Below are 24,724 nucleotides of genomic sequence, written 5' to 3'. Positions count from 1 at the left end.
TTGATTTCTTTCCTGTTGTGGTGAATGAGCAATATCATCTCAGATTTCCAAAATTTCCTGGTCACAAGAAGGAAGATGAGTGGCTGTAAAAATCTGTCTTGAGCACTCAGACTGCTCATGGCCCTGGTTGAGTTCAGCCAGTTATGTGTTAGTTGACAGCTGAGGCATTAGCAGCAGGGACTGAATAGATGCAGTTTAGTAACTTGCTAATTCTGGGCATGGGTGTCCAGGAAGTAAAATGTCCACAAGGATGAAGATATTCTTGCTTCAAGTTACAGTGGTCAGCCTTTAAGGCACCAATTTTCAGGCTGCTGCATGAGGTAATGCTACGTCCTTGGCTGCGACAGATCCTGATCTCAAACTGGAACAAGAAGTAGTGACTGTAACTACAAACTCATTAACAACCATTTTCTTATAGTCTTTAGCTATGTAACCTTTTTGCTTTTCCATGCCATGCAGCAGAACAATAATTATGGCCCTTTGTGCTCTAGCAGTAGTTTTTCTCTTGTTTTATGGTCAATAAACACCTGGAATAGAATCTGGAACAGAGGGGATTAGAGACCAAGTCAGAGGATTAATTTCTCTGGAATGATTCTCCATGTGCTATATTCCAGAGGAAAAAGATGTCAGGCACACTTAACAACAGCAGTAGGCATTGTTTTGGATAAAGCAGTTTTGGATGCAGAAAAAGAATGGCAGAACTCTCCTCTGTATCATTTGAGGCTGGATAAAACAGCTGAAAATACACTGTCAGCAACAGCCCTACTTCTTTCCACCTCCAGTTTCTGTCCTCACCAGGACCTTTTTTCTACAGATGAAATCACCCTGATAAATGTGTTCTACTGTGTGAGAAGATCCATATACAACAGCCATAAGCAACTGTGAGATTTGCTCTAAAGAAATCATACAGGTATTTCGTACATGTCCTAAAACTTGCAGATGTACAAATATTTCTCAGCAACTTGTTTACCCAGGTGTGCAGTGTTTAGGAAGCAGATAGGCACAGGGATTGTTATACACTGGAGAATTTGCTAGGATGACTCAGTGCTGGAGCACTGTGGGGTTAGTGAGAAACACGGGACCAACTTACGTGGCTCTGTAGTTCTGATGCCTCCCTTAGATGAACCTGTTCAAGATTATCTGGCACCACATGGTAGTGACCCTTACTCTTCTCATACTGCTTCTTGTACTGGTACTGAAGGGAAGGTGTCAAAAAGCATCTCAATAAAAAAAAAAATCACCCCCCAACAAATTTACTTCTCAGGTCCAATCAAAACAACACTTCAATGGAACATCAAGAAGAAATTAGAAGTACAAAAAGCAAAACAAACCCAAGAAGTTTAACTCCCAGATATCACTTCTAAAGATGAGGGTGAATATTTATCTGGTTTTGACCATTTTGATCACAACAAAGATTGCTTTCAAAACCAGAATTGGAAAAAGAAAAAAGAAAACAAACAAACAAACAAAAAAAGAAACACAGTGGAGAGATGAAAAGGCTGTAGCAGGCAATAATGATTTTTGCCTTTTCTCAGTAAAATTATCAAGTATTTTCTGCACATCTACAGCAGGGGGATGTTAAACATGAACATGAAAGGAAAAAAACCAGACAAACCAAAAAATTTTAAATATGGTAAGCAGGAAAGGAAAAAGTAAAAAAACCAAGAAGACAATAGTATCTGTTAGTGCAATTCAATCAGTTAAAATGGAATAAAGAATCACTCCACTAAAAAATATTAGAGGATTTAAAATATTAGCAGTTCTACAACTAATAAAGATTTCACTTCCCAGAGGACCAATGTGGCAAAGGTGCTAGTTAACTGGGAAAGAATCCTTAGAAAGCAGAGGAAGAGATCACTACCAGGTGATGCCCAGTGAACAACAGCAGAGGGAGTAATTGGTGCAGAATTAGTTAGAGGAAATTGATTCAGAATGGAATCAATAGTGATGGAAAACTGAAATGGATCTGGGAGTGGTTAACGAGCTTACGGCACTGGCGAGTTGGCTGGTGTTCAGGACGTGGTTCATGATCAGCGACTCAGACATGTCTGTGACAGGCTTATGGAGCTTCTTTAAATCCGCCTTGTATTTCACCTGCAGGTAAGAAAGGACAAAGAACATCAGGAAAGGAGACTGCTAATAAAACCTGTGATGATGAATGGATTAGTAACATAAAGGAGGTCTTTGTTAAAGAAATTTGAAACTGAGAGGAAAAGCATAAGTGCACATACCTCACTAGCCATGTTGTGGGCATCTTTCATGGTCTTGTAGATCTTGGCCTCCTTTAAATCATACTTTGGCTTTTTACCCATCTCTTTGGAAAAGTTCTCTTTGTATTTCACCTAAATTGAAAAACAACCAGGTATTACAACTGTTCTTGAGTTTCTCACTTGTTGGGCTGCAGAAGGCAAAGAGACCCTACTTCAATGCAGATGAATGAAAATGTGGTAACTCGAAGGCATCCACTGGAGTAAAGGTTATTTTAAAGATGACCTGACATGGAATCAAAATCTACATCTGTATTTACAAAATGCCACTTACAATTTTTCTTTTCAGTCCACAGGTTACATCTCATTGTAAAAATAAGAGACATATTCAAGAGAAGTACGTTGACAACACACAGCTAAATTCTGACCCTCAGAGAGGAAGAATTCCTCACTTGATGGGAATTGTGCATGGGTAAAAGATACCCTATTCCACAGAGAGACAAAAGCAGACACAGGCATAAAGAGTATTTAAAAGAGCTTTTTACATACTACTTGGAGAAATATGGGCTCAAGAGCACTGAAGATGGCAAAATCTGTTATAAACATACTGTGTTCTGTATAGATCAGAGATGAAGAAGGATATTAGTGATCACAAACAGAGCAGTGACAAAATAAATTACTAGGAATTAGATTATGCAAGAAGCTTAGCAGCACTTCCAAACCACCAGCAAGGTGGTTTCCAAACCATCAGCAAGACAAACCACCAGCAAGGCAAACCATAATACTCCAGCAGACCCAGGGTGAAGGCAGAGAAATGTTGACAGGAATGAGAGTTTTTCCAACAACTTAAAAGAGGGCAAGTCATTCATCCATCATGACTTGTCCCATCCCACGGCTGCAGGTACACCTGAAGGCTAATTCCTCACTACTTTGTAGGAACCTACAAGAGGGGCAGTTCCATTGGGAATATTTTGGGTTTATTACCTTTTTTTTGCTATCAAAGATGCATACAATTGTTTCAAAAGAGTTAATGAAGAGTGCAAGAAAAACTTGTAGTATTAAAAATTAAGTTCTGGCTTATCTAAATGGATCCCATAGTTAGCATGTATACTCATCAATGTCAGGAGAAAAGTTCTGAGGCTTTACGTCTTCTCTGCAGTAGTATTCTGACTGGCATGGAAATAAGTGAGGCAGTATTTCTTCCTGCCTACCAGTTCACATTCCTTGGAGATACTTTATACTAAATAAACTGGCAGTGCCCACTTCTGGTCTAAAGAACAAGAATTGAACAGCTGTCATCGGTCTTTCTAAAGGATTTGGTCCTGTTCAGGACCAAGATTATACTTATAAAAAGTGTGCAGAAAATATAAGACTCTGGCAAATTAGGGGAAAAAGGATTAATGGTTCTTTAGAAATTTATGTGAAAATTGAAATGAAAGAGATAAAATACTGAAGAACTGACAGGTAAGTTGGGGAACAGCAGATTCATGCAGGAAGTTTTGAAACCTTGACGATTTCAGAAATGTAAGCAGATAATTTTATATTAGTAAAACAAGAAAGATGATTGAATGCAGAACTAATTCACATTCCACAATCACACTCAGACTTTAAATTCACTGTCATATCCTTGTCCATATAGCACCACACAGTTCATGCTGTCTTTTGCTTTGTAAAACATGCCAACATTCAGATAAAACACACAGTGAAATGGGCAAATCCAAATTGTACAGCTGCCATAAGACAACAAAGACTATTAATGGGGGGTTTTTTGCATACAGGGAATTGGTACTGGTTCTGACTTCACAAAAATTAAAATCAAGTTGAAGTAGCCTAGAATCTGTCAAGTTCTGCAGGCTACACAACTTATGATCAAGATCAGCCCACCATGCCACAGAGTTCCAGCCCAGAAGAAATGCAACTGGAAGATCTATGCAAAATTAAAAGCAAACATGACAGACAGATGAAATCCAACTGAAAAGAAGCAAGTGGACAGACAAACTGGACAGAGGGCTTTACAAGGGAGAAGTTTATGAGAAGAAATGCCTAAGAAGAAAGTTAAAGATCATGTCAATTGTTTTTTGTTTCTGTATTGCCTCTGCAAGAGTTAATCACAGCATGTTTACAAGATTATGAGGAGAACTGGCTAGCACTGGAGCAAAAGCCTGGAGAAGGAGGATCTCATCACTGAATACATGTGATTTCTTCTTTTCCTTGTTGTTCAGTTGTTCAGTTTAAGAATCCTTGGTTCTACTGAGAAGATGCTTCTTTCTTCTGACAAAGAGGGTGGCCGACATTCAAACATGCAACAGTGACATGCAGCAGTCATGGCTAGACACAGAAAAGCCACACTCCCCCTTTTTTTCATTTGGAAATACATGTGCAAAACTGAAACAGCACAGATCTGTATGCTGCCACTTCAAAAAATGCTTTGTAGCCATCATTCTTCTATTTTCCAAAGGTTTTGAGATGGTAAGAAATATAAGAAACAATGTGTCTCAGATCACAATGGGATACGCTTCTCGAGGGCTCTGGGGCTGGCTCAGTCTGACACTCTGCTTCCATTATGCCATTCCAGCACAATGCAGACAGAGTAGTTTAAGTGAAGTTTAAATAGATGTTTGAAGTTTGAATAGTTAAATAAAGTGGTATGACTGTTCACTGAAAGATACCAGCACCACTGTTTGGGTTTCTCATACACACACATTTCTATTTTTCATCGTTTCAGGAAAACCAGCTCCAGCCTCTATGTCTGGTTTGAGGTTTTTGGGGTGAAAAAGGTGAGTTTTCACACTGCCTGAGTGCATTGGAAACTTCCAGTGCAAGCTGGAAATTCCAAAACCACTATGAAAGGTGTAATAACATTATGTGGTATTGCAGAAACCAGTTCCCCACGGACTGTTTTCCCAGAGGAAAAAAAGGTGGTGGCATCTCACTCATCAGTTTCCTGAGCTTTGCTACATTGAACACCTTTGACAGAAAAAGATCCCGTGCAGCTGGTGCATCATAAATCCTTTAACAGCTTGGAATGGTAAGACAATACACAAACAAGAGATGCATAAAATGGCATTCCCAGATGTGTCACTTAAACTTCTCTTACATGACTACTTAGCATATTAGCTTTCTTAAAGGTTCTCATCCACGGGGTATCGTAAGATGCAGCTCCGTGCCCTCTCATGTGTCGTTTGAGGTATTCTGCCTATAACGTGTAGCAAGAAAGCATGATCAGAATTGCAAACAAGACCAGGATTAAAACACGACGTGGTGAGAAAGAACCAAGCTGAACTGTCACAGAACATGGTGAGCGTGTGCTTTAGACTGGTCAGAGAACACGACCATTGTACTGAAGTGAGCAAGGTTCCATTAACATATTAACTCCAAAATAGAAAATTCTTTTAAAGGCACAAAGTAGAAAGAAAGTGGCTGAAGGAAAGTAAATGTCCATTACATAAAGGGTGCAGAGTAAGAGTCAGGTAAAAGGCTGCTTCTTTTAAAGCCAAAGCACAGAAAAGATTTAAAAAGAAAAGAAAATCATAGAATCCTAGAATGATAGAAAGGTCTGGGTTGGAAGGGACCCCAAGGTTCACAGACTTCCAATCGCCTGCCACAGGCAGGGCCACCAACCTCCAGGCCTGGATCTACATAAGGTTGCCCAGGGTCCCATTCAACCTGGCTTTGAACACCCCCAGGTGCAGCTGACACTTTAGTGTTTAAAGGATCCTGTCACAGCATCACAGTAAGGAGATTTTATATCTCGTTACTGGTGTTGTGCAAATCAGTAGAAAAGCACATTTAACAAATACCTTGCACTGGGATTTAATCTTTACTGTAACACACTTCCTTTAAAGTATCCCCTTATCCCCCAATCCAGAAATAATTTCAGATATAATATTAGTACTGCTCTGGAAGTTAATATCATGTCTCATTTCCCTCAGAGCTTCAACGTTTCACCAACTTTTTATGATTACCTGGCTAGTTAGCTTGGACACCTCCTTTGCCAGTTCAATATCTGGCCGTCCCAGCATGGTCACGCCGATACCAGCTTCTCCACGCTTCTTATACTCAATCTAATAAAGAAGAAAAAAGATTGTATTTTAATTTCCTATTAAATATTTTACTGATGCTGTTTTTAATAGTAAAATTACTACCAAAGAATTATACAGAGGATTTAAAACCCACTTACATCACTAATTAACTTGGCAGCCTGAGTCGCTTTCTTAATATCTGGTCGATCAGCTATAGGTGTGTAGTGGAGCTTTGACTTGGCATCTTTCTTGTACTCAACCTAATCCACAACAATAGACAGAGGCAAGACAATTAATGAGGTTTGTTGATGAGGAACATAGCTAATAAGGACACAGCAATGTTGCTGGACAGCACAGGGGATTTTAAAAGAATTAATTTCCCAAGGAATAGAAAACAGAAGCCAAACTTACTGTACTCTGTTTTTTAGCAACTTCCATAGCATGTTTCACTTCAGGAGGCTCCAACATGATAGAGTAATTAGACTTGCCTTTCTCCTTCACGAATTTCTTTTTATAGTTTGTCTGTAAAGAGCAAAAAGGGCCATAAGTGGTTTTTAATTTCACACTGAGGTAAATGCTACAGAAACTTGGAAATAAGCTCACTGAAATTGCTAAAACAGATAAAATGCAGTCTACTCAGTCTCAAAATGTAGGTCCCCAGCTTGCTCATCATCACTTGCACTTTAGATTACAAAAGTTTCCCATTTGGAGATAATAATTTGTATTTAAACTGTTTTCTATGAAAAACAAAATCTCAATTCAGGGTACCTGTTAGCACATCAGCCTGTCAATTTTCTCCAGAATATTCAACTTGTTCCTAATAAAACGTGTTTAGTTCTTTGTTAAAGTCTGATTCTGGTAAGAATTAATCTCTTCTGACTCCTTGGGCATTTTATGATGAGTCTAAATGTGGTGGATGTATACTAAAACATGCAATAGTCTAATCAATTAGAGGCAGCAGGTAATCATCTCACCATAAATCGTTATCGCAGTGGTTACTTACCTCACTGATGTTCTTGGTCACATCTTTCACATGAGCAGTGTCTAGTCTCTCTGGCAGGGTTGTGTAAGACCCATGTGGAAGCTGCTTTTTGCTATGAGCTTTGTACTTGTTCTGAAAGCACAGCATAAAACCAGGTAAAAACCTGCAACACAAGGCCCATGTCCCCTGTCCCTGCAATATTACAGGGATGGAGTTAACATGGATAAGTAACTGCCCAATGTTTTACCTCAGATACAAGAGAGCTGACATTCTTAGCCAGAAGGATCTGAGGGGTATCTGGAACCACATGGTATGTTCCTCGAGCTTTGTTGTGCTTCTCTTTGTATTTTATCTAGCAGGAAGAAAAGAAATAGCTTTCAGTAATGTGTGTCTTGACTTGTGGCAATTTAACAAGACATTACTGTAGTTCTGACAGCTTCTTAGTAAAAAGTTTGCAGACAATCCTATGTTTTAATGTTTTCCACAATAAATTCATTCCAGTCTATATATCCATAGAGTTCTCTCTTGGCATTTTATCAATATACTGAATAAATCATTAGTAATTATTAAAGATACTTTCTGTAATGCAGAAATTATACCTAAAGTACTTTCTCTGTTTTCTCCAGAAAATATTTTCATTTCAATAGAAAGGATGCAGAGATGCACCAAAGGTCTAGAGTGTTCAGGCACTATTAATTTTGAATATTCATTTAATCCAGAAATGAGGTCAGTGACATTTACAGGACCAAATTTAGTCAGATTTTTCCAATTTGAATGAAATATTAAAGCCAAATCCAATAATGAAGTGAGTCTGAAAACAGCTTTTCAAAGGTTCATTCTGAACACAATCGTATTTGTAGTAGTTTATGTAGAACGTAAGGTTATAGTAGAACAGAGAAGTGAGTGTTCAAGTACTTACATCACTGGCCAAGATGGCATTATTTAAAGCCAATACTGTGTTTTTATCATCTGTGACAGAGAGTTTGCATCCCTTTAGGAACTCCCGGTCCAGTTTGTATTCATACTGCAGGAAGAAACAATAAAAGATGAGAGTGTCTCAAATCTACTCTTTTTGGTAATTATTCTGAAGATGAGAGATGTGGGGAAAGGGAGTATTGAGTTTGTTCTGATTGTTTTACATCACTCTGTTGCAGAGACGACTTGGCTGCTTGAACAAAGTCAGGCCTATCAGCAATCCAGTGCCAATGAGCTTTGGCTGCTTCATATTTCTTCTTATAATCCAGCTGTTTGTAGTGAAACAAGAAGAAAAAAAACAAAGTGAATTGGAAGTTGTGCATTTGACATGACATTCTTACAGATGCAATTATCTTTTGCTGTGTATTAAAGAGAGAAGAGGTAAGAAAGTGCATCTACATCAGACCAGAGCTTTCCTCTGAATCATGGACAACCAGTGGAAGCCCATCTCTAGTTCTTCTACTGCTGGGTGGAGAAAGGAATGACTGAAACATGTCTTGACTTTGAAGAACTTAAGTGCTTTCCATTCCTTGCCTACTGTAGTGGATGTAGGGCCACCAATAATAGAAAACACAGGAGAGAGCTTGCTTTGTCTACAAGAACATCATCACAAGAGAATTTCTGGGACAGTTATGTATCTGTAGTTGTGTGACATACAAGGACACCTCAAATGACCTCAAGGACAACTTGCAAGAGCAAGCACTTTGGCATGAAATAAATTTAATTACATTTTATCCAAGCATTATAAGAATTAGAAACAATGTCCAAGCTCAAAAAATTTCAGTGGGCCTAGAAATAATTTCTTGTGGCCTCCATTTCCAGTCCCAGACATTGTCCATAAGAGAATTCAAGTATCAGTAAAACTGAACTCACGTTGCTGTTTAGCTTGTAAGCATGCCTTGGAGTCTTAATATGAACAGAATCTGCTATGACATTGCAGTGAGATTTGTTCCTCTCATACACTTCTTTGTATTTCAGCTAAAGAAAGACAAACATAAAAAATGTTTACAAAGTTAATAGCATTGTCAAAAAGGAAAAGCATCAAAATATGAAAAACACTGTATTAAAAATTGCTCCTGTCCAGAGAAAATCTTAACAGAAGAGTGAGAAGTTGTATCAGTATGACCTGGTATCAAACATCTGCCTGAAAGAAGGGTCCTCTTCAGCAGCAGTTCTCTTGGACTAGAAAACGCAGCAGGTATAACTCACCACGAAGCACAGGCTAAGATTTCACTAAACCTACATATGAACAATATGAACAATAATTCTGCCTGTTTCTAGTTTTTCCACCCAATAGAAAAGCTTTACATAAACTTATCTTCAAACAGGCACATTCAATGCTTTCCAAAATCTCCTTTATACGATCTCAAGATCAGCACTCAGTTTGGAACCAGAAAAATGTTGCTTCAATTCACAGATCACTTTTGAACACCTTTGTCTCTTATGATCCATGTTAGTACCTGTGTAATATGATTTTTCCCTCCTAGATTGATTCACTGTATAGATAATCCCTGTAGCATCTGAATAACTTTCACAGGATTTATTCTCACAGTACTGTATGACTTGCAGGTGTGCTGGTATTCTCTATTTATGTATATCTACGGTCTGAGAAAGCCTAGGGTGGGGGGAGAAATTAGGACCAGGACTCCCAAATCCTATGATAACTTCCTTTCTTTCTCTTCTTCTTACCCTTCTATTGCCCCATAATTAAAACACATATTTATTTTAGATAAGAATATTTACCTTACATGTTTGCAACATTCACAGAGGAAATGAATAAAGACAGTAGTGTACCAAGCACCCTAATGAAGGCTCCACAAAAGCCACTAGCCAGTAGGGTAAGAAAACCCAGAAACAAACTCCCCAGATGCATGCATTAACTAGGTACCAGCTCCAGTTCACAGCTTTTATTAATTTTGAAGGCTGCTCTTCCCCAGGAAAACTGTTCCAAGAGCTACAGAAGAACGTTACAAGAAAAAACTTCTTGAATTCTTTTACACTCTACTGTGTTTTTTAAAAGAGCACTAAGTACATACAGAGTTTTACACACAAACCAGCTCAACTACCTACAACAAGAAACCGGGGCTTACATAGGAGTTAAAAGTATTGTATATCAAAGCAAAAAGTTAATTATGTGTCATTTTGATACCACAGACAAGGATCATTTACTTACATCACTTATTCTGTCCTTGACCTTGCGTACATGGAGTAACATGGGTGTGTCATGGATCGTAGTATAGCCCTTAGGCTTGGCTTTGTTATACTCCAACTTATAAATAATCTGATGATAAAAAAATACAGATAATATTATTTCTTGGCAGGGAGAAACACAGTACAACAGGCCCACTGATCACACCCCAAAGGTCAGCATTCAGAGAAGGAGCTGGAAAGGGGTTCACCACACTTACATCACTAATCTGTTTGTTGACTTTTGTAGTCCTTAAGTGTTCTGGAGTATCCACAACTGTGGTATACTTGTCCTTCTTCTTTTCATAGTCCTTTTTGTATTCGACCTGGTGATTGGGGAAGAGAGTATGTTAACCACACAACCCAAGCCAAAACACCCTCAGGAGATACGTTTATATTCACACATAAACTTGCAGAATCCTTCCACCAAAGCCAATGAAAGCCAGACATGCTGCAATCCCCTTGTCTGCCCAAAGGCCCCTTATCTATTTGCTTGACTAATTTCTTATTTATTTCACTAAGTGGAAAAGCTCCACTTTTACCCTAAATCTCCAAGATTGAGCAATCTCAGCCAGAGACTTTTAAAATTCATTAACTAGACAGTATCTCATTTTTACATATCCATCAATTGAAGAGAAAGATAAACCATCTTGCACAGTAGAAGATAAAAACATCCACTGCATATATCATAATGCCAAGCTATTTTAAAGGCTTTGATAGCAGAATGAAAAGAAAATCATGCTTTTGAAACAGCACTATGACAGACAAAACATAAAAAATTATATACAAACAACAACTCATAACATGCACTGAACTCAGATGAACATGCAGATCACACAGAGTGGTATTTTTTGCTTCAAACATAATCAAACTTACCTGTAAGGTGTTTTTAATGAAATAATAGAAATTCATGGATAAATTGAACAAAAATGTCTAATAAAGACTTTCAGTAGCTTATTACTGAAGAATTTTATTAACTGTGCTAATAGTTACAAAGAAGAACACTCCTCCCTCTCATGTGAATGTTTTCTCCTCTTGCATTTCCAGTTCACAGTTTGAATGTTATATGCTGGTTTCACCTGGCCCAGTCAGGGATCATTTTTACCATCGAAAAGAGTAAGGTTACTGCTAGCAGCTGTGATTTTGAGCAGAAATAAATATGTATCAGTTATTTAATAAGCCACATTTTCATCCACCTGGTACAACCAAAATATATATGCTGGAATCCAGACTGAATGAAGGCAGAATATATAAAATTAATTCTATATAATAACTTCAGAGTCATTACAGGCTTCCTTTTACATCATTGGAGGTATAAATGTCTCAGGCTTTTTATTCTGTAGGAACAGGTAGGTGAATCACACTTTCTACCTTCTGATTCTTATGAGAACTGGCAAATGGAAAAAGTATTTTTATTGAGTAAACTCTGCTGTGTGACTGTGTGGCAGCTGCTTTGCTGGTAAGCAAGGTCAGCAAGTGATGAAAACAGGATTTACTACAGAGCTGTGCACCTAGACCATTTCTAAGAGCACTGAGAAGTGAGACATGACTCTGTTCTGTGTCTAGGCACAGTCTGATACCATTCTCAGGCAGAATGGCAGGTAAAAGTAAATGTAATCAACTCACCAAATTACTTCATCATGTTTGTACTAAGTAAGGGAAATGGTGGCAGGATGAGAATTTGGTTAGGAAATATCAGGAAGAGCTAACATTGGATATCTTAAATGTATGGACAATTGTGCTTTATGTTTGCGCTGCTACAAAAGAAGTTAACTCCATCCTGACCGAAACCAGGACATTATCTATGTGAAATATTTAATAGATGTACATATAACAATTATTTATAATGAAAGGAGAAAATGGAGGCAAGATCAGCCTGAGCTAAGTCCACGTTACAGTAAATATTGTTTCAGTTACTCTGTTCTCAAACAGTATTTTATCACAGCCAGCATTAAGCACAGGGACAAAACTCTGGAGTCTGCTCCACGTAGAAATTTAGAGAACTCCCAAGCATTAAATATTAGAAGTCCAAGCAGCTAATTTGTATATATGTTTGCACATATAATGTCTCCTACTGCAGCAGTTCTTCATATTACCTGGCTCCATAAGTATGTGTTGTAGAGTGCTGTCAGCATATCTGGCCTCAGAATTTCATTACATCCGTGTTGCAGGAGCATCTTGGCAAGGGATTTATATGCTATCTGTTCATGCAAATGGCAACGAAGCACAAAAGAGACTCATGAACACCAGAAACAACAGCTCAGCTCTAGATCCCAGACACTTGGAGAGTGGAGAGATTTAGGCAAGGTACTATATGTATTCATTCGGATGTGCATACAACTTGCATCTATATAATTAAGAATGTTAAGAGTCTATATTAAAAATTTGCATACTATCCCATTAAAGAAATTGTAAAAACTGTTTTGAGAGATAAGAACAAATTGTAAGAGAAGGCGAGAGCACTCAAAAGCCAAATACATCACTTTTGCTTAAGTAATGAACAAGAAGATAATGCCTGTGAAGGTCATTAACAGAGGTAATAAAAACTAAATGCATGATACAACATGCATTTTTTATAACATCTCCAATGACTTCTGCAGGCATGAGATTGCTGATGTCAATTGATGCACAATATCTGAAAGTACATACAGTAGAGATGAGCTCACTCAAAAAGTCACACTTCTTTTTGGGTGGCAAAACAAAGACCATCTGATTGACTGAAAGCATCACAACATCACAGGTAGAACCTCTGATGCTGTCAGCTACAGACATTTCACACAGAGTAGCTGTGAGTGAACCAGGCACTTTCTGGCAGCACTGGCTAGTGCTCCTACAGTACCTGACTGCTCAGGGTAGTCCCCCACTTGGCCAGGAGGTTCTTAGGATCATCCACAATAACGCTGTACCTATCTTTGAGCTTCTCATAGGCAGCTTTATATAATTTCTGCTCAGAATAGCATAATACAGTGTAAAAAAATTAAGAGAGTGAAGACACAACATTGATCATAGTTCTAACCGTTGAAGCCAGGGGCTGTTGGAAGGCTGGGATTGAAGTTCATATCCAAAAGATAAGAATATATTAAAAAACCACAAAAACCCAAAGAACCCCCCCACCCCTCCAAAAAAAAACCAAACAAAAACCAACCACACAAAGAACCCCACTAAAATAAAAAAAAAAAACATGGAGAAAACTTATATCCAAACACAATATACATTTCTACACTTGCACTGGAAGACTTGTCTACCAGTTCTGGAAGTCTGTATTCTACCTCTGCCACTCTTCAATAAGCCATTTTATGCCTTACTTTCTTCTATTCTATAAAAATAACTGCAGAAGTAACTCTGTATGGAACTGAATTCTTGACTTAAGTAAGAAGAGAACACAATGAGATGCAAAGTTAAAATATGATGTCATATTATCATCAGACATTTTGTAAGCAGAAAACTATAATCCCCCTTCCAAACCCACATCACTTACAACAGAAGGCACTTAGGCAAGTTCATTTCAATGTATGGAGCATTGCTAAAATCTTATTTATGTTCATCATGAGAATTTTTTCCTTATTTGCTTTACCAAAAAATAAGGAGACTGGATAGTAACAACCTTCCATAACAAATCCTGTTTAACTGCTTATCGAATAGAGTACAAAATGATAGTGATGGTACTGGAACAGTATCTATTGTGAAACAGTTTTTCTTACTGAGAGGACATAATACAATAACACATTTACTGACAGGGAAACAATGCCACATAGTGTCTGGTGAGGGAGAATATAATCCCACAATGTGAAAGTCAAAAGATCTGCTGCTTTAACAACTAGGCTCAGTCTGGTGTGGTGTGCCATGACCAGAATTTACCCAGAACAGAGTGCTTTTCAGTGGGCACTCCAGAGGTGCACAGCACTGCTCCCTGCATCTCCACAGGTGATTTCCATCTTAGACACAAGCACATTCACTACCCTCTTTGCTATTATGCTGTGTTTAGTGTTTCTTTAGCACTACAGAAGATAAACTAAGTAGCAGACGGGGACAATCCAAGGCAAAATATCTGAAATGAAACCGAGCTGTGATAACTTCAGACACAGCACTATCTTCCTACCACTCATGAATTTGGTTTTCAGAGTTTCAGGAAAGCAATTCTGATTCTCTCTACACCTTTTCCCCATGACAACCAACAGACAGTGTTACCAAGCAAGCAGCATTATTTAAGTTAGCATTGATTTATCCATCAGCAAAGTTTCTTCACAATGACAAAGTAATGGAATAGGGGTAAGGTCTTCACTTCTTAGGTGTTGTAAACCTGCGCCGCCTAATACTCAGACAGACAGTACTTATAGTCTAGTCCTTCCTGCTTTTATTCTGACCTTAAGATATCTTTCAGTCTGACTATATTCTGATTTATTTACAACTTCCTAAGGAAGATCAACCTTCAACTTGGTATTAACATACACACACTTAATCCTTCAGTATGATACTTCACAGAAATCTTTAGACTTACCCCATCCATCAACTGAGTTGCATGTTTAAAATGCCTGTTAATTGGAGAGTCGGCTACATAATTGAATTGAGACTTGGTCTTCTCAAACATCTCCTTGTACTTACACTAGAGGAAACAAAACCACAAAGACAAAAATAATCCCATCATCACCCCAAAAAAGGCTAAGGCAATGAAAACATTTGATTGAACTCCAGCAAATCCATGGAAGAATTATTGCATGTGTGTGTTTAACACACCTACAAAGAAAAAACAGTTGTAAATCTAGTAGTTTGCTGGATGAAACCATCACAGCAAGAAAGCAATGGAAATTACAAGTCTTCCTCATTTTAAAGCTAGACTTAGAATCAGTAGAATTACTATGGTGCTGCTATCTTTGCACGTACACTTTATGCAAACTAAAAAACTGTAAGTTAGCAACAAATCAGACTGTTTTACTTACCCCACTGTAGAGCACCTTATTCTTTTCTGCCAGAGCAAGACTTGGAGTATCCCAGGCGTAACAGCCAATGCCTCTGAGCCATGACAGGTCCTCCTTGTATTTGACCTTTAGAACAGAAGCAAAAGAATTCAGCTTTAAGCAGCATCAAGTGGCAGCTGATCGACACAAGGTGTCACAAGTGGAGCTACATCAATTATTCTTCCATTATAAAATAAGTTAGTTACTCATGTTTTCCTGATGGACTCTGATTGCTCGCACACCTGATCTATCATTAGCCACTGGAGTTCCTGTGTGAATTAAAAACCATTTATTCTTGTACAACTAAGTGGTTATTGTATCTGTACTGACAAATTCAATTAAGGGCTGTTCTAGGGTTAACAAACAAATCTAAGCAAATGCAACTGCAATGAATTAAGACTGTTAATTTCGAAAGGAGAAGGGCTACAATTTCATCCATCTGATTTGCTGTCATTCCACAGATCTGCCAGGTTAAAGTGTAAATCACTTAAAAGTATTCAGCTGCCTTCTTTTTCTCCAGAAATAAGACTGGGTTTTAATTTTGGAAACCTACTTATCACTTTCAGCATCCCCCACACAGAAACTATTTGAACTCACATCACTTATAGCATCCGTGACTGCACGATGATGGAAATGGTCCGGACGGTCTGGGATCGATCTCCAGATTCCTAATTGGCTCATATAATTTTCTTTATATTTCACCTACAAAGAGAATTGAAGAATGAAGTAAAGTGTCTGAGAACAGGATACTCCAGACCATGTGGTTTCAAGACATTCCTTTTCCTGAAACATCAGGACTAAGAGTAGAAATGAGAGTTACTTCCATTCACCTTTGCAACAGCAAAGGCAATCAAGAGCACAATCTTCCAGAGAAGTTGTTAATATGCTAATCATGTTTTTCTTATTAGTTGACATGTTTAAAGAGAACGAGATCATAAATGGCATATTTTACGTTACTGAATGACAAACACTAGTTAGGAATGAAAATGTTGTATACATACACTGCTAATATCATCGGTGACCTTTCGATGGTAGACAATATCCAAAGCATCTTTCACAGTGTGGTACTTGCCCTTGGTAGTCTCAAAGGTTTCTTTGTACCGCAACTGGTAAGAAAAGTAACATAAAAGAACATATTTATCTGTCAGGAATCAGTTTAGTTACATTTCCTACCTCTTAGGAATGACACCCAGGGATGATATCTTGTATCCTAATGCAGGTCTAGAGGAATTTTAAGAAGCTGCAATTGCCTACAGTCAATGGCAACTTGACTGGGATCTGGTGGAAATTAGAGAGAAAAGGATTTGGTATATCTAAGGTCATTCTATTCACTTTCTGACTGCGGAAGAAAATCAATGTACCACGGGACTACACTCTAAAACAGTGAAAGTGGCACTTTTAGCATTACTTATTCTGTCTCTTGTGTCCTGATCTAGAAGAAAGCAAGAAGGTCATACCAGTCTTTCGAGAAAGACTTTCTCAGAGGAGAAATTCAGATGTGGAAAGAACTGGGATGCTCCTTTACAGTATTTAAAAAACATTCTTAAGTGAGCAGTAAGACAAGTAGCTAGAACTAAACCCAGACCAGCCAATACTCTTTCAAAGTACAACATGCAACCTGAAATATATAGCAAAGAACTCACAAAGGAGTAGAGTACTTTTAATCATTGCCTTAAATCACATATCGCTATTCCAAGCTTGAAAGAAAAATCCATTTCCCCTTAATAACCTGATATCTGAGCAGCAGATCAGATATTTCTCTCTCATCTTCTGAATTAAAAAAAATGAGTGCCTTCTCAGTGATGTGCAAGTTTACTTCTAACAGAAAACTGAGATGAAAATATCTGATGAAAGGTATTCTATCCTGGCTCCAGTATCAATCAAACTCCAGTCTGTACTCTTCAGAGATTTCATGTCTAAGCATATTACTTTACATCTATTTTTTTTCTTTATTGTAAGACCACACCTCAGCGCAATGAAAAATTAGAATTAATTCTAATAAATGAAAAAAGCATTACAGTCATATCAAATAAAAACTTAAAAATCAAATATCAGATGGAAATATACATGCAAGTAGGATGACCTACTTATGACCCCCACTGGATATTCTCTGCTCTGCATGCTCCCTCCCCACAGATCCTTTTTCTGCTCTTTTCATAAAGAAATTAATTAAAAGCAGCAAAGAAAGTGTTCATGGACTACATACATCACTGGCATTCAGGTATGCTCTCTTAGCTCTGATCAAGATCGGAGTGTCAGGGACAGGCGTGTATTTGTCCTTCATCTTCTCATACTGGGTTTTATACTTTTTCTGAGAGAGACAGCAGAAGGGAAAAGTTATATGTTTAATCTTAGAAGCATTTGCAAATCTGGTATTATATTAATGACCAGGGGTGCCACACTAAGTGCATAAACTTGTTCTTGCAAAGCCCTTCTGTCAAAACTTTGGCAAACAAGCACAGCTGTTCATCTCTTTCTAGATGTTCTTGGTTTTGCAGCCAGTGTACCTCAAATCATGCAAACAAACACTTAGAAACAGGTATCACATAAAATACTAAAACATACTAAAAAAGTGTGCTCAGTTAATGTAGCTTATAAAGGAAATGTGGAGCTTAAGCATGAGACATACAACTAAATGAAGGACAAACAGAATTGAGCCTTGGAGCTATCACTAAAACACTGCCACTATTAGACTTATAAACAGTTCAGAGCAGTGGTACCAAACCAAAAATATCTCAATCTCTTACCTCACTGACCATGTCCTTGATTTGCCTAGCATGTGTAAAGGCTGGAGTCTGACTACCAGCGTGATGATGGGGTCTTTCTTTTGTGGCGAGTTCCACATACAAGTACTGCAGCAACAAGAACAGAATCAGAAAATATACATTTCAAGTCAGCTTTACTTTATTTATCTCTCTGAAAAATGCCTGTAAATTCACAATGGGTGAACCATAACCACACAGTTTACCCCAGGAAAACATAATGTGCCCTTTCCTCTTGCGGTTGGACTAGATGATCTTGGAGGTCTTATCCAACCTGAATGATTATATGATTCTTCCAGACTACCTCAGTTTACCTCTCTCTATCAGTACTCCTGATACTCTGTAACGGCCAGTAACATGCTCACAAAGCAAGAAGTCAAATGCATGGGACATTAATACAGACCTATCTCTTGGTAAAAGCATCCCTAAGGTCTATTTTTCTCTGGTGAGTATCTTTAATTTATAAAAAATTAAAAATTCCACAAAATTTGTAGCTAATAGATCAGATTACTACTACCTGAATAAAGAAATGGTGATGAATAAAGGTAGGCGGATAAAAGTATTTATTCCTCCAATAAATAAAGTTCCAGAGAACATGAACTGACTGTACCAGGGTTCAATGTTCTGTTTCAGATGGACAAAGCTGAAAATGTCCACTATGGACACATGGTCAATGTGAAAATTCATAGCCATGTTGAAAAGGCCTGGAAAGATTTTGGTGTTCTTTATATTAAGAGGGATCCCTTGATATATCTTTTCAGTACAAATTTTTTCACCTGGCTCTGTATTTTCTGTCCTTGCTTGGCTCTTAAGAAGTCAGGTGTATCAAGGATGGAAGTGTATTTTGTCTTCAGCTCCTTGCCTGCAGCTCTGTAAACCAGCTGGAAAAAGACAAGTCCATGAATTATTTCTTCTATTATATATATTCATTTAGCAGCTGAACAATCACAACTTAGAAATTGTAAAATCTGATGTATTTCAGAAAAAAGAGTGAAAGAATCTGAGCACAATTATAGCTAACAAAGATGTGCAGAAATAATACAGAACTTACTTCACTCAAATGGGTTTTGAGTTCCTGAACTGCTCTGTATCCAGGAGTATCCAATACCACGTTGCATTTAGGCCACATCTTCTTGGCAGTATCAGTGTAGATATAATTAGACTGTAAAAAGAAAAGCAGTATTACTTAAGAAGTTTTTATTGGTTTTGGTAGTGAAAGATTTTACAGTGCAAACTAACAGTGCTTTGAAACAATTAACTGGCTGCATGGCAGCAGGTACTCTCATGTCTACTTGTTCTCCCTGGAAGCACACAGCATGCAAGTAAATAAACCAACTGTTGGTTTACATTGTTCTCAGAAGAAAATTCTTACCCAAAGCTTACGCAGCTGACGAGCACGGACCATATCAGGAGTGTCATACAGGAAGCAACCCAAGCCCTTCAGCCACTTCAGATCTTCTTTGTATTTATTCTGTGAGGCAATTAGAAAAAATCAGAAGTTAACTTTCAGGATAATTTCATTAATCAGTCCCTAAGCACAGTTACAAAGCAATTATTCTATTACAGAATAGAATGTAAATGACAGAAGCCAAGTTCAACTTCCAGTGTAAAAGTATTAGGCCAGTGCATTCAAACACCAAGTATCTTAACTGAAGTTGCTTACATCACTTGTGATGTCCCCAACATAGCGGCAGTGTAAGACCTGAGGAGTGTATGGCAAGGAAATCAGGTGTCCCTGCATCTTAAAGAAATCTGTCTTGTAGATCAGCTGAAAGACAAAAAACCCAGCATTTCACATGTCTGGTCATGCTGACTTTAGTAAGTCTCTTCTGGTTTTTATGTCAGAAAGACACATACATCACTGACAGCCTCCTGCGTTGCTCTGACTTGACGGATTTCTGGTGTGTCTGGAGTGGTGTGAATCTTGTCCTTGTACTTGTGGTACGTTGCCCGGTACAACCTCTGTATCAAAGGAGACAGCAATCTAGATGTTAAAAACTTAGAATGGCAAGTTGTTTGGCAGACTGTAAGTCTTCAAAGGCAGGTTTTCTGCTAGGTAGTGCACAACTGCCAGAGAAAAGGGAGCAAACACACTTTCTAACCAGGCAAAGATTTTCCACATCTGGTTTTGATAGCACCATCTCTAATACAAGGAGAATCTGAGACTCTAATCCTACAGACATGCAAACATGTACGTTTAATTTCTGTCCTATTCCAGCCAGTGACCAAAAAAGTGTGTGCATATATATAAAACCTGAAACTATTGAGACCAATGCAGTTCACACAGCTACTATGATTTCTATGCAACTTCAGTCAGGCGGCAGCAGATCAGTTATCAAAATTATGCTGAAATTAATTTTATATTATGGTAACATTTTTACAGGATTACAGAAAGTTAGATTTATCAAGAACCTTAAAAATCCCTAAAGCCCAACTCCAAGCCTGGCTCAGCAATCCCTTGATATTCATGATGGATATTTGTGTAAATTGCTCCTAAAAGCCACAAAGAACAGGGATCCTACGACCTTCCTAGTCAATGTAGTCTCACCATTCATGTTTTGAGCACAACTGAAAACAAATGCATATATATACTGTACCTCATTAATGACTTGATTCACTTTCTTCACGTTTTCAAACCCAACATCTTTAGGTCCCAGAGTATAGCCTTTAGCTTTCATGTGTTCATAGGCTTCTTTGTATTTTAGCTACATAGGGGATAAAGGAAAAACAATGTATGGAAATATTCAACCATGATACTAGTCACACTGCAGTTCTGACAGCAATTTATGCAGTATAAACAATGACATTTTTTAGAAATAAGTGAGAATTAACCATGTCAGAGTTAAATACATTAGACATCATCATATTTTTGCATTTATCATGTGGCTCAAGATTAATAATGCTTTACATTTCTCCTGCAATTAATAAGAAATTTGTATCTGCCTGATGAAAATTATATTTTGATAGTAACTGCTTCAGATAATTATGGGATTTGGTAACATTTAGATTCTGTTATGGCAAAGATTATCAATGTTGGGGCTTGAGAGCACTAATACAATTAAATGGTGCTGGTCAGCCACACCTGGGATGTCAGGTCATGTCTCTGTCCTCATCTCCTCAATGAACATCAGCCCTATGGTATGTGTAACCTGTCTCTAGCCCTGTCTCTGGATTTGCCTTTGACCTGGGTTGCAAGTAGCTTGTCTCCAACCTTGGCTTTGTTTCCTGCAGCTCCTGAGTGGATCCCCTTGCAGTTCCTGGCTCAGGCATCCACCTGGAACTACCCCACTCCATTTCAAACAGTTGTGTGCTCACACAGGATGGGCATCAAATATTCCCTTCCAACTTAGACTGTACAAAGCCTCAGTACACCACTTACATCACTGCCAATGTACTGGATATGTTTTGCATGCTGAAAGCTGGGGGTATCAGTGGGAAGGGTGTATCCAGTTGGTAGAGCTTTCACACCAGCCCAGCGATACAAATTCTGCAAGAGAAGAGAGAAAGAGAGAACTTGTGACAACTATGTGTAATATTTGAGAGTATTCATTAGTGGCACAGGAAATCTCTTGATTGCAACTGGCAAATGATTTTGCCCATGTCTGCACTGTAATGCATATCTGTAGCTTAGAGGAGGACAGTTTCCCACTTCCATTTCAGAGCAGTGAAATTGAGCTGCTTTATCCAAAAAGCTAAAGACAGGCATTAACTTTTAAAGAATTTGCTTACTGACTATTAGGAACTCTGTGGACCCAAAAGTTTCATACTCACTTCACTCTGTATTTTGTTTGCATGGTATGCCCGCTCCAAATCTATTGTTTTGTCAGTAGGAATCATTTTGCCTTTAACATTGTGCATGTATTCACCACGATAAACAGCCTGAGAAGAAGAAAAGGTCATTAGAGGAGACACATAATTATGATGTTCTCTCACAGTTTGTATTGTTTGTATACATACAGGCATTTCTCCTAAAAAACTGGATGAAAGATTCTTGGATTCAGGCAGTTAATGATTTTCGTAATTATGGTGTTCTATCTCAGTGTAGGCATAGGCAATGAGTTATAGATAACCCATAGTGATTAAATTATGAAAATGAAATTACTAAAGAAATATTAAGTTGCATTTCTAGAGCTTGTGAGGTAATGGCATATGTGATATTGGGGGTGCAAGGTGATAGAAGCACTTACTTCACTTAAATTCAAGCCACTGAGGACATTCTGGACATAGACAGGTGTGTCTGTGACCACAGTGTAGTCATTCTTCATTTTTTCTGCCTTAGCTTTGTATTTAATCTGCAGAGAGAAATTCAAGAGCTCTAATTAGCAATGCTAGTTATTGTTCACTGAATTTATTATATATTTACTATTTATTTTAGTCCTGAACTATTAGTGAGGAGTATTTAAAAAGAATATGTATTGAAATTATGTCTGAGTAAATGAACATGGCCCTTATTAAATAAAAAAAGTTGTTTAAGTTTTCTCGAGGAATACTGGGAAACATCAACACTCATTTGTAGCACAGGCATATGCACCATATGATAAGTATCAAACATACTTTTGATACAGAACTTATGAAGGGACACACATTCTCCCATATTAATGGCCTAATTCCAAACTAAGGATGTGTCATAAGATCTTGAGAGGAGAAAAAGAAATCACATCATCAATACCAAAATATATTTTTCTAACATGAATTCTTTACCATTCCTGCTTTGCTTCAAGGCTTCTGAATGAAGATTTACTGTTTTAAGTGTTTTTCTGAGAAGACAAGTATTTAAACACATGCTTAATGCTTCCCTGAATAGGATGTAACCTGATAAATACCTACATCCAGAGCACTGAAGTTTAAATAACCAAACAGGGTTATTTAATGAGTGTTTCAGTAGAGAAAGATATATAACATTTTCCAGATTATATCTGGAGGAGAAGAAAGCTATCCTATCCTTTTCATGCCATGATAAAAAAAAAAAACCCACAAAGAAGCAAAACCAGTGTCTCCACTCACATCACTGCGAAGATCGTAGGCATGTTTGGCATGGAGAATTTCAGGAGTGTCCCAAACAAAGCAGCCAATGCCCTTCAGCCAGTTAAGATCATCCTTGTATACCACCTAAGGTATCAGAGCAAACAAGCAAGTTAGTAAGATTTCCACTAGAATCTAATCCCATGTTGCTAAACCAGCCTGTAACGCAACTGTCAAACGATGGCAAGTAAGGTTTGCAGAACTTGGATTTTATTAATTTAGTTTTAGAAAATTTAAAAATCTCCTTCTGGTATTTAAACATTTCTTTTTCATTGCATCAGTTTGGCCAGTAAATAAAAAGACCCAATGATTAGAAAAAGCCCAACTACTTGCATATCATACTGGGCAATGATTTACTGTGTGATTGCTGGCTTTCTCCAGGGCTGACCTATGCAAGGCAAGTGTGGAGAAGCTTCACACCACCTGGGTTTTCTCAAGCTCCTGAAGATTCTACACCATATGCAACCAAATAATAAGTGACTGGTAGAGCTGTAATGATATGACTCAGTGCCTACACTGGTAACACTAGAATAATGCAGGCTAAGCCACATCTCGACTACACACTTACTGCCAAGTGTTCCAGTAACACGGTACAGGTGCTGTTCAGCAGTGCATAATTGAAATGGCAACTTGAGAGTGCTCCAACGAAGTTTTTGCCAAATAATTTCTTCTAACAGAGCATAAACACATGATTCTTTTCCAAAAGGGAGCCCCAAACACATGATTTGTGAACTTACATCACTGAGTTGATCGGTTACTTTCCGAACATGGGCATTGATTTGAAGGTCTGGCAGGCAGATCCATTCGTGGAGGTGTGTGCGGTAATCAATTTCACTGATCTTCTTCTGTGCATCCTTAGCAGAAATTATGTCTACCATGTCTGGGATAATGTGGACTTTGGCTTTATTCTTCTCATAGACTTCCTTGTACAGACGCTGCAGTGTTAAAGCAGTACATTAATAATGCTGACAAATAGTCTAAAGCATTACCTGCTGATAAATGCAAAGCTAAATCATTGTTGTTTCAATGAACTGTTAGTAGGACAGCAATCATTCTGGCTATGACTAAAATTTACATCTTGCCTGCTCCAAAAATAATTTGAAGAACCCTTAACAAGGGTGATAGAATATGATTTGTCAAATTTTCATTGAACTCGCGTGTTAAAAGGAGGTGAACTACGTAGTGCTCTGTTTTATACATAAACACACTGCAGCAAAGGTTTAGCCATGCAGGAAATGTAAAGTTTGAAAAGACAGTTGTAGGTGTATTGTAAAATTTAGCCAAATGCATGTGCAAAGGTGACAGCTGAGTGCAGGCACGTGGATGCTTTGAGTAGCTTCCTCTGAGAGACGTAGGTTTTATCAGGAAAACATGTATCAGAAAACAACACTTACATCAATATTAAGCTTTCCCACTCTGAGGCACCTTGCTGTATTGGGATCATCCTCAACACCTCTGGGTAACGTGTACAGTGCTTTAAACTTGTCATATTCTTCTCGGTATTTTACCTAAGCAGATGCAAAGAAAAGCAACAAATAACTCACTCCAATGAGTCAGTGGTATTTTTGGAACAGAATTCATCACTAAGCAAACTACTTAGTTGAGTCCAACA

General features: G+C 38.0%; 1 protein-coding gene across 13 annotated transcripts in view; it reads right to left on the bottom strand.

The window, feature by feature from the left end:
* Window positions 1–24,724, bottom strand: part of NEB (nebulin) — a 117,020-nt gene that overhangs the window by 21,590 nt on the left and 70,706 nt on the right. For 11 of the 13 annotated variants that reach the window (XM_084264242.1, XM_084264252.1, XM_084264248.1 and 8 more), the window contains 32 exons: window positions 24,507–24,620; window positions 23,850–24,047; window positions 23,095–23,199; window positions 22,278–22,382; window positions 21,862–21,969; window positions 21,470–21,577; window positions 20,688–20,795; window positions 19,948–20,052; window positions 19,754–19,858; window positions 19,463–19,561; window positions 19,142–19,252; window positions 18,867–18,971; window positions 18,076–18,180; window positions 17,535–17,639; window positions 16,330–16,434; window positions 15,926–16,030; window positions 15,311–15,415; window positions 14,872–14,976; window positions 12,470–12,574; window positions 10,595–10,699; window positions 10,360–10,467; window positions 9,060–9,164; window positions 8,351–8,455; window positions 8,131–8,235; window positions 7,459–7,563; window positions 7,233–7,343; window positions 6,641–6,751; window positions 6,388–6,489; window positions 6,173–6,271; window positions 5,305–5,403; window positions 2,232–2,342; window positions 1,990–2,094 (listed from right to left, as the gene is read on the bottom strand). In XM_084264242.1, the coding sequence (XP_084120368.1) occupies window positions 1,990–2,094; window positions 2,232–2,342; window positions 5,305–5,403; window positions 6,173–6,271; window positions 6,388–6,489; window positions 6,641–6,751; window positions 7,233–7,343; window positions 7,459–7,563; window positions 8,131–8,235; window positions 8,351–8,455; window positions 9,060–9,164; window positions 10,360–10,467; window positions 10,595–10,699; window positions 12,470–12,574; window positions 14,872–14,976; window positions 15,311–15,415; window positions 15,926–16,030; window positions 16,330–16,434; window positions 17,535–17,639; window positions 18,076–18,180; window positions 18,867–18,971; window positions 19,142–19,252; window positions 19,463–19,561; window positions 19,754–19,858; window positions 19,948–20,052; window positions 20,688–20,795; window positions 21,470–21,577; window positions 21,862–21,969; window positions 22,278–22,382; window positions 23,095–23,199; window positions 23,850–24,047; window positions 24,507–24,620 (3,477 nt within the window). Of the gene's footprint in view, window positions 1–1,989; window positions 2,095–2,231; window positions 2,343–5,304; window positions 5,404–6,172; window positions 6,272–6,387; window positions 6,490–6,640; window positions 6,752–7,232; window positions 7,344–7,458; window positions 7,564–8,130; window positions 8,236–8,350; window positions 8,456–9,059; window positions 9,165–10,359; window positions 10,468–10,594; window positions 10,700–12,469; window positions 12,575–13,212; window positions 13,318–14,871; window positions 14,977–15,310; window positions 15,416–15,925; window positions 16,031–16,329; window positions 16,435–17,534; window positions 17,640–18,075; window positions 18,181–18,866; window positions 18,972–19,141; window positions 19,253–19,462; window positions 19,562–19,753; window positions 19,859–19,947; window positions 20,053–20,687; window positions 20,796–21,469; window positions 21,578–21,861; window positions 21,970–22,277; window positions 22,383–23,094; window positions 23,200–23,849; window positions 24,048–24,506; window positions 24,621–24,724 lie in introns of all 13 variants that reach the window. The other 2 variants (XM_084264247.1, XM_084264250.1) reach the window with 2 other exon arrangements.

Source organism: Gallinula chloropus, assembly GCF_964237585.1.
Source record: "Gallinula chloropus genome assembly, chromosome: 5".
In the NCBI taxonomy this organism is placed as follows: domain Eukaryota; kingdom Metazoa; phylum Chordata; class Aves; order Gruiformes; family Rallidae; genus Gallinula; species Gallinula chloropus.
Note: the sequence above shows the minus strand (reverse complement) of the source record. Positions and strands in the feature narration are given on the sequence as shown.